Source organism: Aythya fuligula, chromosome 4 (assembly GCF_009819795.1).
Source record: "Aythya fuligula isolate bAytFul2 chromosome 4, bAytFul2.pri, whole genome shotgun sequence".
Taxonomy (NCBI): Eukaryota; Metazoa; Chordata; class Aves; order Anseriformes; family Anatidae; genus Aythya; species Aythya fuligula.
Window position 1 is genome coordinate 43,966,535 of NC_045562.1, and position 14,233 is coordinate 43,980,767.

Sequence of the window (14,233 nt, forward strand, 5' to 3'; positions counted from 1 at the left end):
GCCTTTCTTCAAAGAAGTGCTCCTCTGACCTGTAGGCCACACTTCTTTTAATGCAGCTCAGGATACAATTAACTTTCTGAGCTGTAAGCACACGCTGCTGGCTTACAAACAAATTTTCATCCACCGGTTGTCCTGTGTTGTCTCCTCATGGCTGCTCTCAATCCATTCGTCCCCTGCAAGTAACAAGGAAGAAAGACAACACTAACTGTATGGGACTGGGGAACTGGAAGGCTCCCCAGGTTTACTCTGAACTCTTGTATGATTTTTATCTTATTTTGGGTTGGGTTGGGATTCTTTGCCTAATATGGGGAAGCCAGTCCTCTGAGTTACTGCGAGCAGTGAAAAGGTGAACACAGATTTCATGACAAGTTATGATTAATTTTTTGAACTAAAAGAGTTCATCTCACTTAACTGCAGCCTTATAAAAGGTAGGTTTACAATCTAAGCAAGAGAGAGAGGTTTCCTGTGTAATAAACCTAGAGAAATAAATCTTTCCCTAAAGGAGTTCAGCTGATCCTGCGGTAAGATGTCTAAGAAGGGGTAGGTGACTTGAGCTGCCTGTTGAATTCTCAGCATGTGTATGGATAGTAGAGACAACCTGTGTAACCTGCTTAGACTAACAGCCTAAGTCACACCTAATGCTTTGTATCTATTTTCAGTTATGTTGAGTATAGTCTTGTGAAGATAGACTGTCTATTTGGAAGGAGAAATAGTAGTACATCTGTCACCACTACTGAGATGGCAGTAAAATTCAGTAATTTCTTAGAAAAATTACTTTTCCCACACCTGTGAGAGAAGATGTAAGACCATTATCTGGAAGAGAAAGGTAGTTTATCTGAAGTCTTCCTCTTTGCTTTAAATGGTATTTGCTTATAATAGATTTTTGTCTCACATCCCTGTTCAAAGTGAGTCTAGAATCACTAAATCAGAGAAGTATGTCTGCACTTTATCTGAGCAGTCTAGAGGGATTCTAGTCTCTGCCCCGACAGCATTTCAGAACCTGCCTAACAGCAAGAGAATGAGCTGGTATTAGATCTTTATTGTGTAATATGAAGTTTGTAAACCTCGGTTGAAGAGAACAAGATTGCACGGGCATACATGTGTGAAAATTCCACATTGAGAGAAAATAACCTCTTATGAATTTCATGATGCCATTTTGCATAGTCTGTTTTTGGCAGAGTGTCTCTTAAAGTAACCAAAATATTCCCTGAAAACGATTACTTTTCTGTTTTCTCTTCCAACCATGCAGATACCCTCACCTGTAAAGAGGACCATGCATGTCCAAACTGTGAATCCAGTTTTGCAAGCCAGGAGATTCTAGCTGAACATCTCCAGACATTGCACCAAAAACCCAGTGAGGAAAAGGAATTTAAGTGCCGAAACTGTGGAAAGAAATTCCCTGTTAAACAAGCTCTACAAAGACAGTGAGTAGAAAAAAGAGTGTTTTTCAGGGATCATCTTATTCAATCATTTATAACTGTTGGCTTAATCCCAATTTAGGCTTTATTTTTTTCTACCTATTTCTGTCCTCACTCTTTTCTTATTAATTTCTTGTATTTGTTGAACACTTCAATTTGAATAAGAAGGTGTCACTAATTTTTAATCTCTCAGAATTACATACTGTAGGTCAGATTAAAGCTACTGGTTGGTGCAAAACCCATGATCTCCATCAGTGGACTCGCAGTTTAGGAGATTAAACTTTTTAACTGGGGGTGTCATTACAGAATTAGACTAAGATTTGGAAAAAGCAAATGATATTTGGAAGGACAGAGAAAGGAAAAGCAGTGCTTTGTGTTGGTTTAATTAAATAGTTGGATGGCAAAAAACAATACAAAACAAAAGAACCCGTAGCAGATGGGAGACTTAAGTGCATCTTTTTTACTCTGTCCTTGGGTAGTGTAAATATGCAAATTGTCACTGAAGTCATATTCCTCACATTATACTTTTGTACAAATATATAACCCTTTTTTCTTTTGTTATCTATATATATTTTTGCTTGTGACTAAGTAGATATATTGCTTTTTATTGTAGGTAGTACACTGGTTGCCAAAGTATCTAATTATAGATAGTACATTTAATCTAACTCTTTCATATCAGGAGACTCATATTATACAATGCGATTAATACTGCTCTTGTAAAGAACTGCTGATGTTTCTTACGTCTGAATAGTGTTAATGTATCTTAAACTGGCAGTTATGTATGAGCTCTGTGTCCTTTCATCGAAATACATAGCAGAAAAATATTTGGTGGAGGTAATCAAATATTTTCTATTGAACATTCTGTAGTGGAGTTGAATTTGTGTAGTATGGCTAGTTAAGTAAATCTTTTCATCATGCAAAGTAAAATTAATGTATCTGAGGATACAGCAGTATGACCTGAACTCTTGCTGTTCATGTATCTGATGAGTCCCACTAAATTCCAGGAGACTTCACATATTAAATAGATTACTCATATACTTAAATGTTTGTAGTTTGATCTACAAGTAGTTTGTAGTTTCTGGCTACTGCAATTCTGTAAATTGTAGAATGTCCCACTCATTTTTATTTTATTTTTTTTTCTTTAGTGTACTTCAGTGCACAGAGAACATCAACCCAGGAGACTCTTCAAGAAGCTTTCAGTGCTCTGTTTGCAATACTTCCTTCAGCTCAGAATCGAGGTTTTGTGTCTGAGTTACTGGACTGCTGTCGTATCATTGCTGGCCTCCCTTTGCATGTTAGCTTTCAAGCTTGTTAGTGTATGTGAATCCTAACAGTGAAAGAAGTCAAATGCTTTCATTCTTATTTGCTGTAAGTAATGCATGAGGTGGCCTTGGAACTCTGCAGTGCAGCATGTGTTAAGCTCAAAGTACTTGCTGTGTGTCTGGTTTCTGCAGATACTGCTTCATGTGTTGTTTTTCTTTGCTGGTTATCCCGTATAGTTACGAACAGCACAAGGAGGCATGCAGAGGGGATGCCAGATTCATATGCAAGGCAGATGGTTGCGGGAAGAGGTTCAAGAGTAAGGATGCCCTGAAAAAACATAAAGAAAATGTTCACAGTGGTAAGAAACAGTTTAATGATTTGGTGTTTGTTTGTTTGTTTTTTTCTCCAACACCTCTAACATGTTCCTAGCCTTAAATATGCAAATCAGAGTAAACATTGTCTTTTGGTTTCTTTTTTAATGGATTCATTTGTACCAAAAAGAAAATTAAGTAGTAACTAATTGCAAGGGTAAGTATTCCTCCTCCCCTAGGGAGAAATTACTGTATACCAGATGAATCATTAGTCTTTTGCAGAAAATGCAATAGGAATCTGAGGAAGTTTAAACTAGGCAAATCAGAGATAAAGCAAAACAATTCGGTAGTGAGGAAAATCAACCACTGGCACAAACGGCTGCAGGAAGTGGTGAGTTCTTGATCTTTTGGTATTTTTGGGATACAATGGGATGTCTTTCTGGAAGACATGCTTCACAAATGATTAGGCTTGATGAGGGTATTGCAGGAAATTCTATAGCCTCTGTTGTGCAGGAAGCCAGATCAGACAATTCACTAGTCCATTTAGGCCCTAGAGTTTTTATATCTGTGCACTGTGAATCAATAGTTTTCAATCAAACTTCACTCTGTTTTCATGAAAGGGCAAAATGCTTCTCTCAGGTCCACAATGCAGATCTCAGTTCTGTCATTCTGCTCTCTCTGCATGTCCCCTCTCAATGTCAATGGCAGATCAGTATGTGTGGGGACAGCAGAATACCAGAGTGCAAAGAAAACAGTCTTTAGTTGATGAGAACACTGAGATGCTTTGTAAGATTTTCAGTACATGAAATCTTTCTTCTGCCAAACTCTTACAACATACAGAAATCTTTCCATAACAATTTTTATAAAAGATTATCTTTCTTTTTTTGGTATCAGTAAGATTATTTTTTTCTCAGCCATGTACATTGTTATGTTTAGGCTCAACTTTGGTCAGTTATGTGTAGGTATACAAATTCCACACTTAGTCTCTTGTATGACCACTCCAGGCATGACTGAGGTTATATGTCTGAAGGATATTTTTGTTCTCCCTACACACTGAGCAGAGCTTTTATTTTGTCACTTGGAAGTCATAGAAATCACAACTGGTGTCAGCGCAGGAAGAGCCTTCTAATGTTGAGGGACAATTTTTCAGTTCCTTTATGCCTTGCAATACGTGGAGGCAAGGAACAGTAGAAGGGATTGCTACATGTGTAGTCCATTATGCAAAGTTATGAAAAGAGGCATAGGTATTCACTATCACCTTCCTTGCCTCTGGGAGACTCTTGTTAATGCTTTTGTAAGTTAAGGTACTAAGTTTATTCCAGTATTTATATGTGTATCAATACATGTCAATACTTACCACAAGTTTTATAATAGCAAATACAGATGTGAGATGCAGTACGTACATATTACTATAAATTTAAGTATTGAACTGATTGACAGGGTACATTGTAGTGGAAAATGTACCTTGTATTATGCTTTCACAGTCTGCTCACTACACATGGGCAGCTTTCTTCATTATCATCTTTCAGTTCTCTGATCCATTGTGATAGTATGACCTAAGCTGGGTGTACTGATTTTACATTCAAAGTCTTTGAAATCCTGTATGTTCTTAAAGCCTGCTATTAGATTCTTTTATTTCTTTGTACGAAATGTTCATTGGAAATAAAATTCTTTATTTGGAAATAAAACTGTGGGCAATAAAATGGTCTAGAAATGAATAACATTCTTTACAAATTCCTCCATTAACAGCAGGCTATGGTATATCAACATGAGATATGCTGCCTTTATTTTCTAGCTTAGTTGCTTTAGTTTTATCCTGATCAATCATCAACAGAATGGAAACACTGAAGACTAAGACACATTTTGCTAGTCCCAAAGGGCTAAGAAATGCTAGTGTTTCTAGTTACAGTCCCCATAGGTCATTTTTGATTACGTGTCATTTCAACACATTTTAGCCAAATGTTATGTATATAGCTTCATTCAATTTTTTTTAAGTCATTTTATTTTAATGATATAAATAGTAAATGTCTTGTTATCAGTCTCATTTGAAAGATGATACTTTTGCAGGAGAAATTACAGTTACTAAAGCAGCATGAAACATTCTTTCTGGAATTGCAGTGCTTGCATTTGTGCACAGTCTTGGCATCAATGGATGGAAAAAATACCAATTAGGAACATGTGTTACGATTGCAATTAATCAAAAGACCCAATTTACCTCTTATGTTAGTAAACCAAAGGAGTAAATTATCTGCTCATATCATGTGCCAACTAACAAGATGCAGTAAAACATGGCATGAGTTCTTAAGTGAACCTAGGAAGAACGGATCTGTTGTTCAGGACAATTCCTAGTATCCTGGGTGATTTTTCCTTTAGAAGTCTCAGGAACCACTCAGCAGTTTCCTTTCAATTATGTTTGTAAGTGAGAATTTGGTGCAGACTGATTTGCAGCCACAGACAGCAGGTGTGGTTGCCTTGTTTTACGTCATGCACAGAAGATATGAGGGCACCTTCTTGAGGCATCTGTTTGGTGAGGGCTCTCAAGACCAGCTGTATTAGCCATCTTTATTTGACCATTTTGTCGATGTGTATGCCTTAACGTGTAGTCTAGAGTAGCGCTTGGGATCTTACAGATCACCGGTTTAGTACTAAAATAGATAAAATAGGAGAGCGATTGTCATTATAGTTATATAAGTTCAGTATTTTGGAAGGGAAGACAAAAGTAAGGCCAGGATTAATTTTTTCTTCTTGAAGATTACTCCCAAGTAATAATCTGGAAAAACAAAGAATCAACATCATTAATTCTTTAGGACAGCAGGAACAGGAAAGATATACAATGCTGAGAGTGAAAAATTGAGCTGGAAACCATCAATAGGTTTGTTCAGGATCCATAATTTGTCTCTGAATAAACAGTGCTTGCCTCTCTTTGGTTCGGATTCCATTCTTTTTAGTGTTCAATGTAATGTGAACATTTTTTACGTAAGCTATGAAATACATGTATCTCGCATAGGCATGTAACTATAAACAAAAAATTAGGTTTGTGGTGGCTTTACCTTGTGATAGTTTTGTGGGTTATTAAAATTAATTTCAAATGACAAATAATAGACAAGTCCGATTAAATGCTTTGTCACTTCTTAAAGCAACTGCGAAAAAGGTAGAAAAATGTATCTGGTAGAGGATCTGTAGGTTGGTTTGTAATTTACATTATAGACTAGATTTGAATTTGTGATCTAATACACATTGCCTATCTTGTTCAGTTAAAGACCATTAAGGCTATGTTAGTAGAATGCTTAATGCTTTCTGAATAGAGAAAAATGGGAAATGGTTGTTTGGGATCTTTTTTGTCATTGCTGCAGTAACTTCTTTCAGGAGTGTTTCTGTTAAAGCTATAGTATAAATTTTTAGAAGATGTTGGTTGAATTGACTTCTGGAAGAATTCAAGTGTTCAGTTATAAAATGAATTATTCTTAGTTGTGAATTGTGCTCTTCATATTTGATTGGTTAACGTGTGATAATATCTATATCAAGATTTGTTTTTTTCTATATTGTTCTAGTTTTCTTGCTTTACATTCCATTAGTAACTGGCTTGTTGGACACCCACAGAGAACTCCTGATACTGAATACTTTCAAGATGGGATACAAATGTAAAAATCTTATGTCAATGAAATGACCTGTGAAAAGTCACAAACTCAGTAGAAATATTTAGGTTCTTTCTTAGCACTTCCTTTTTAAGATGTTGGCGGTATTTTGTTTTTGTTTCAGGAAATTCTAGGAAGAAGCTGATGTGTTCAGTGTGCAATAAGAAATGTTCCTCAGCAACAAATCTCCAAGAGCATCGAAAGGTCAGTGAGATGAAGGCTAACCCACAGCAGGCTTTGATTTCACTAAGATGTAAGACTGTGGTGCCTAAGTAACTTGAAAGGTGCTGTAATGCAAACCTTTGACTAATCTCTGCCATAGTTACAAAACCAATTTGTTTTGTTTTGGGTATTTATTTTTGTAATCACAATTGGTTGCACTAAAAATCTTTCTAATGTTGTAGTGGATCCTTTACCAAGTGGAAAAAAAATGGTTGTGCTTGTTTCATTTGTGCTTTCCAATGTTAAGTCAAAGATGCATGCTGTTCTTTAGCATTCTTAAACACTATAAATGTAAAAGTATGTAACCTAACTAAGGTGCACATAGGCGTTAAAAAGCAACAAAAAGCAGTCAATCTTTCTTATTACCTTGTTGACATAACAGTAAGATTGTTACTTGTAATTTAGTTCTGAGGTAGGAAAAAAAGTAAATTTGTAATGCTTTTTTGTTTTGTATATAATTTATTACTAGAACAGGAAGGGTTAACACTTCTAAAAGCATCTATTAGAAATAAGGGGTTCATACAGAAATACAGATGGACTATGAATATGAGATTCTGAATCCATTATACCCAAAGGAAGTCCCTGCAAGATTAATTTGATAAATCACTAAAACCCAGGAGATCCTGTTTTTCCAAAAAGCTACATTGTATTGTTTATCAGATTAACTGTAAGTCTTTAATAATGCCCTGGTTATAACCTGAATCCTTTGAGGATATAGATGATATCAATTAAAATATGTTGTTGCAAAGGAAATGATGGGGCCCCTCTTTTCTCCCCTTCCCCCCCCCCCCCCCCCCCCCCCCCCAACCACTTGTCTTACATTAATACACCCTGCATTTCTTGGCTAATGGGGCTGTAATTTGTTCCTCCTCAGACCAAACTGTGGTATACCTTGCCACATGCTATTACTGATTTTACACGTCAGTGCACCTTATCAAAGGTTCCTGAAAATGTAAAATATCATGGTTTTGCATGTCCATTTTATGAAAACATGTTTCTTCATAGTGTAGATGCTCTGATACAAGCTAATAAGCTTTTCAAATCGCATGGATAGTAGGCCAGTTGTGTGCTTACTCATCTTAAGAATCACCATGAAGATTTTTTGTGTAAAACTTTCTTTCCTCTTCTTGATTGGCTCCTGTTTTAAGATATACAGAAAACAGATATTCCAGATTCACACATCTCCATCACGCAGTGAAAGAAATTGCTTGTAAGACTCATGTCTTCTATTATTTGAACTACTTTGCTTTTGTACGAAGTGGGGGGAAATCCATCAGCAACATCGCCAAAGATAGTCAAGTAAGAAAACAATAATACATATAACAAGGAGGAAACAGATTTCTTTTCACTCATTTCCTGTCAGCATAAAGAACTAAAACTAGGAAATAGAAAGGTAAAGTAAAACAGAAAATAAGCCTGAAAACTGGAAGAGAGTACTGACAGAGAAAGAAGGTAAAGATGATGACTACATGAGAGATTGAGATCTGTTTACTGTGTGAAGACAGTCATTCAGATCGCTATATTTCACATCATTGTTGATTTAAACTTATTTTATCTTTCTGCATTTTCCAGATTGTTTGTCTTAAATGTCTAAAGATAAGCCCTTTCTTTGTCATTCACAATTAAAGTTCATTGTCATCATCTTCTGTCCCTTAATCATAGCTTCTTGTTTTCCAGACTGTTGCTTGTGCTGTGCTAATTTTCAGTGACTTCACTTTTTTTCTTTATCAAAATACAGTTAAGGAAATGTTGAGCTGTGAAAGAGACCCCAGGAGATTTTCATGCCCGTTTCATTCCTATTTGGTAGAGTGGAGTAAGCATGTACCTATCATCCTAGGTATGCACCATCTCAACTCCTAAAGAGTTCCCCTGAAGAAAATTCTATGACCTCCATAGGTATCTTTTTGTATTCTGATTTTGAAATGTGCTCATTAGTCTAGTGTTGTTTTTTTCTTATGTCTTACTTATATCTAATTCTTTATTGCAAATTGGGTTAATTATTCTTTGTCTTATCCCAGAGAATGCCAAGAAAAGTTCATCACCATCTTCTTTGTAGCAGATCAGCACACTGCAAAATTGTTATGAACATCCTTTGTCTTTTCTGAATTGTATAAACACAATTATCTTAACCTTTCTTCGTGCACCTGTTTTCCCAAACTATTTAATTTTTTGAAGGCATTTTCTTCCTGTTGATTTTTTCCTTTTTACCTTCATGCTTGCTGAAGTCAGCTGCCCAAACAAGCAGAGCCATGATGCTTAGTTGAGACCTTAATAGTCCCAAGTAGAGGAGAGTGATCTGGGGACCGTGTTTTTTAACAGCAGAATCAAATTTATTATTCATACTTTGTTTGGAATTCATTATTATTCTCTGTAGTGGTCCTACTAGTTTCTTTGATTTATCCATCCTAGATACAGAGTGGTTTTTGAGCTTCTTTCACTGTGTGGAAATCATTTTGCATTCTGTTTTTGTACTCGTTAGGCATTACGATTCTACCGGGAACAGTGTCATCAACTTTTTTTTTTTACTTTATATTCTGAATATATTTATATTTATACTCCCAAATTACGTATGCTAATACAGTCCTTATCCTGCACGATGCTTACAAATCTTCAACAACAGTTATGGTGTTACTATGTTCCTGCTTATTATTGTAGTCATCAGTATCTTTTTATTCTCCCATCTGTCTATATTCACCTGTTTTCTTTATCTTGTCCTCTAATTGTAAAGTGACAGCCTTCCACCTTGTAGTTATTATAGTTGGGCTGTAACATTATATGGTAATGAAAAATAAATTAAAATAAAAAATACCAGCAACCACAACTCAGCAAATGCAATACAGGTGCTTACAGAACACTGGGTGAAGGAAATGTCTTAAAACAACGGCCTGTATGAAATGCAGGATTACTTCTCTGGTAAGACTTGTTTGTGCTGTTGCCTTTCTGGATTTCTTTGCAGACTTCTTAGAAGAATCTGTAAGATTCCATTAAGAGACATGCTGCAATGTGATCTGCCAGAGAGAAAATTACAGAGCTGAGGAAGAGCATACTGATCTGCTTGAAGAGATTTTATGAAGAAAACTTGATTCATTCTTAACTTATGGTCCTTTCTGCCTTATAGAGGGGGACTTCATGCAAAATCATGCTGAGGAGAATCACTCTGATGTGTTAAATAGTAGACTTAAGAATACCTTACAAGTTATTTCAAGGAACTGTGGCAGGGGGATTCTGATATTACTCGATTGCAGAGCTTACATGTAAACTTCATTCAGCAATCTAAGTCAAAGTCCAGATCACTTTGGAAAGGGTAGAGTAGTAGATTGTTTGTGTATATAAGAGAAATTAACCTGAAATGCAGCTGGGTAAACAGGATATTTCAAATGAATGATCTTTACTTGTGCTTAACACCTGGTTCTGGCTAAGTATTTGGTTAAGCATCACTGTCCAGAGTATGCAAACTTACAGAGATTGCAGGAAATGGCATAACCGCTCTTTAGAGCAAGGTGAATGTTTTAGCAAACTAAAGTTAGTTTGGGAGTAGCAGAATAAAAAGCAGCAGAATAAAAACATGGTGAAGCAGCATTCTTACGGAGAATCTCTATTTTTTTCTTTTGTTTTAAGTGGAGGTCTTAGTTGATCTTTTTTACTATGCTGTCCACAAATGTTTTTCATTAGAGTGTTGCACTGAACCTTTAATATTTGTTATTTTTAGCTGCTAGATTCTCCTACAGAAAGTTTGTGGAGCTCCCCAGAAACGTTTCATGAAATGTGATCTGTGCCAGGAAGTTTTGCTGTCTAAGACTGTAGTTCCAAAAGGCTAAAAAGTATGTTTAGTTGTGCTGTGACCAGGTCAAGGTGAGGCTGCTGAAAGCAAGTGTAACACAGGGGAAGGTGAATGATAACCTGGACAGGGTTTGCCATTGTAAAAAGTACTTGTGCTGCGTGAGTTGCCTCTGTTCAACAGATTAAATAACAAAAATGGTGAAGTCATTTCTTTTATCAGTATAATTACTCTGACTTTGATTTTTTTTTTTTTAAATAATTTGTTTTTTTTTCTCATGTTCTATAGCTGATGGTAGATATTGCCAACAAAAAGGGTACCTGGTTGTTAGCCATGTATGCAAATATCCTTCATGCATGCCTTATGTGTATGTGCTATGTCTGAGAGTGGAAATGTACTGAATTGAATGAAACTAAGACCTGCTAAATTCTACATAAATGTGTCCTTAAATGGTTTGGTGGAGCACAATCATTTTAAAACCACACCTGTATTTAATCAGATTCTCTTTTCTATGAGTAGAGATAAATCCTAATAGAGTGATGGTATTTGTATTTTGAAATTATTACAGTAGTTATGAAGTAGTTTTGTGTTGTTATTTTTACTTGTGGCAGATTTACTAGAAGGAAATGTTCTCAAAAGGTATTCTGCATCTGATTTTTAAGCTTTCACATTAATCATTTTAAATGGATTGGTTATTATGATTTTGCATAGCCTTTGTTTCTGAATAAATTTTAGTGATTTAAAAAAAAATGATCATGAATACTATTTTTTAGAGATACTGTTGTTCATTGGGGGACTAGCAAAGGGGATATCACAATATCTGTAGGTATTAGTGTAGTTGATGGCTAAGAAATAGTTATGGTCTGTTAGAGAATTTCTGTACATGTAAGATGTGCGATCTTGTTTGAGACAGGTATTTAATTATCATTAAATGCTCATTTTGCAGGTTCATGAGACCTTTGAGTGTCAGGAATGTGACAAGAAATTTATTTCAGCTAACCAGCTAAAACGCCATATGATAACTCATTCAGGTAACATACAAAATAACACAAACCTATATATAATGTGTTACATATTTAGTGTATATTCAGTTTTACCTGAATTGCTTTCTTATAGAAGGTTTAACAAATTAGTTCTGTGTTGTCCTTGGTTGTTCAGGCAGGTCGTAGATTGCAAGGAAACCATCTAAGTTATTGTTTCGAAGGCTTTCAAAAATCCAAGTGTAATGTAGTGTTCTTACACCTGTTGCTGCTTTGTCAAGCTATTTTCTCATGCTAGTTGGCTATATGATGTCAGTTAGCTGGGATAGGGCAAAAGATTGTTGCTTGGCTTATAGAGGAGGTGAAGAACTAGTGAGTGGCATTTTATGTTGAAAAGAAGAGGATGGGAGCTGAGGTATGCTGTCAGGCAGAGATCTGTGATGAAAGGGGAAACATTCATATATATTTATTTATATATATTTAGTGGGCTCATGTATGCACAGAGCTCTCAGTCAGAGGAAAATAGCTCATACCCCACACCATTTCGTAGCCCACACACAAAAGTTTCATTGTGCCTGTTTTCTGCCAGAACAGGTCGCTGTGAGCAGGGAGCTGCCTGTCCATAGGCTTTGCAGTAGAACACAAATTGGCTCTGCCAGGATTTCTGATCACTGCAATCTAGTGAATTTATATCTTTCACCAGTGATTAGAAACATCAACCAATACAATGGAAACACAAATGTTGTTCTGTCAAATACATTAACATTTTAAAAATGCAGGTTTTTACAGCTGCAGAGGCTTGTAATTGAACTGTTTTCTTGGTATCAGTCCACACCAAAAGCTCATTTCTTGTAACATAATCTATATCTCAGAGGTTCTTAGCTTGCTTTTGACATTTTTGGATGAGCATTAATGTTGCAGTCACCAGTCAAAGCATAAAGGCCTTTTTCATAGCAATTTTTGGTTTTGAAAGCTAATATGTATATTGTTAATTAAGTTTTAAAACATTTAAACTGTCATGCCCTCTTTCACATTTGTAATCTGGAAACAGGGTTTTCCTCTTTGAAGTCATTCTCCTTTGATTTAAGCTAATTAATCAGAATTTAGTTTTAGCAATGATTATTGCAAAGAATGTGCCAATTTCTTGAGATACACCATGGCTCATCTTTTGTGAAGTGACATAACTGTCTAACATAAAGGGCATTAGTTGTCTTTCTAATTGGTTTAATCTTAATTGGGTTGACTTAATTGCAAAAATCTCTCTGAGGAGATGACTGTCTCTGCCTTTCATCTTCTCCCCCTGTATAAAACAGGAGATTAAATGTCCCCCACTCATTTTCTACAGAAAAACGCCCCTACACCTGCGAGGTTTGCAATAAGTCCTTCAAACGACTTGATCAAGTGACTGCACACAAAATAATACACAGTGAAGATAAACCTTATAAATGCAAGCTTTGTGGAAAGGGATTTGCCCACAGAAATGTTTACAAGAATCACAAGAAGGTAAAGCACTCTGCTGTTGTTGTTTACAGGTCTGCCAGCCTCAGATTTACAGATTTTTTTTTCTTTAAATGGTTGAACATTAAGCTCTGGCATGCTTATAAACATGGGATTAAAGTATTGGAAAATGTATTTTTTTAGTGATTGTTGTTATAAGCAAAATCTCAAGATAATAATTGTGTTTAGAACAAAATAAGTGAAATAAGAAGGAAATCACACTTGCTTGATTAAAAGCATCAAATAAATTCCCATTTTGACTTCTGTTTTTTGTTGGTTTTGTTTTATTATTTTTTTAACATTAGTATCTCAAGTTAAATTTTAAACTGATCTAAAATCTCTTCAATTTTATTTTTTAAAATACCACATTTGAATAAAACTGTAGTCCTGTTGCAGTCATTCCTAGTTGTTAGACTTATCAGTAGATGCTTACCAAGCTATACTGGATTTGCACTGAGTAGTGTTCGCACATTAAAACAGCATCAGAAGAAACATTACCTGAGAAATAGGCTCCTGAAGGGATGCTCTGCTTCTGTTGATTTAAACTCAAATCTACTTGACCTAATTTTCATAATGCTTGTCATTAATTTTAACATGGGTTTATATTTAATGGCAAAGCTGTATCCACAATGGCTGTATCAGAATTATAAGACAGAAGAAAATCTCTATTTTTGTGCCCAATATTTGGCAGTATTTTATTTTTATTTTTATTTTTTACTTTTCCCTTTTCTTTCCCCGTTTTGATGAAGCTGATACACCCACACTTACAAGTCTTTTGCAGTTTGGCTCATGTTATATGCCATCTGGGAATTTGGCACAGGATCTTTGCACTACCTCTTGCACTTTCAGCAATAAATCATATTAGAGTAATAATAATGCCTCTCATAGGGTAAATGGTGATGACTCTCTAAAACAGAAAACAAGCAGAAATCTGCTGAAAGACAAGATTCACTCCCATATATGTTGTGGTTACATCTTGTGTTTTAGACTTTAATGGGGCAGAATCTCACAAATTGGATATATTCTAAGAAAATATATAGAAAACTGGACAGATACTTCCGTATCTTAAGTAAATAGTTTTTATGTGTTTCCCATGTTAATTTGCAGCTGATGACTGATAGGGAATTTT

The 14,233-nt window shown here is 35.6% G+C and overlaps 1 protein-coding gene across 5 annotated transcripts in view; it reads left to right on the top strand.

Annotated features, from left to right (window-relative positions):
* Positions 1 to 14,233, top strand: part of PRDM5 (PR/SET domain 5) — an 84,923-nt gene that overhangs the window by 24,993 nt on the left and 45,697 nt on the right. For 4 of the 5 annotated variants that reach the window (XM_032187058.1, XM_032187062.1, XM_032187059.1 and 1 more), the window contains 6 exons: positions 1,250 to 1,424; positions 2,564 to 2,656; positions 2,918 to 3,039; positions 6,752 to 6,831; positions 11,574 to 11,658; positions 12,953 to 13,110. In XM_032187058.1, the coding sequence (XP_032042949.1) occupies positions 1,250 to 1,424; positions 2,564 to 2,656; positions 2,918 to 3,039; positions 6,752 to 6,831; positions 11,574 to 11,658; positions 12,953 to 13,110 (713 nt within the window). The remainder of the gene's footprint in view (positions 1 to 1,249; positions 1,425 to 2,563; positions 2,657 to 2,917; positions 3,040 to 6,751; positions 6,832 to 11,573; positions 11,659 to 12,952; positions 13,111 to 14,233) is intronic. The other variant, XM_032187061.1, reaches the window with a different exon arrangement.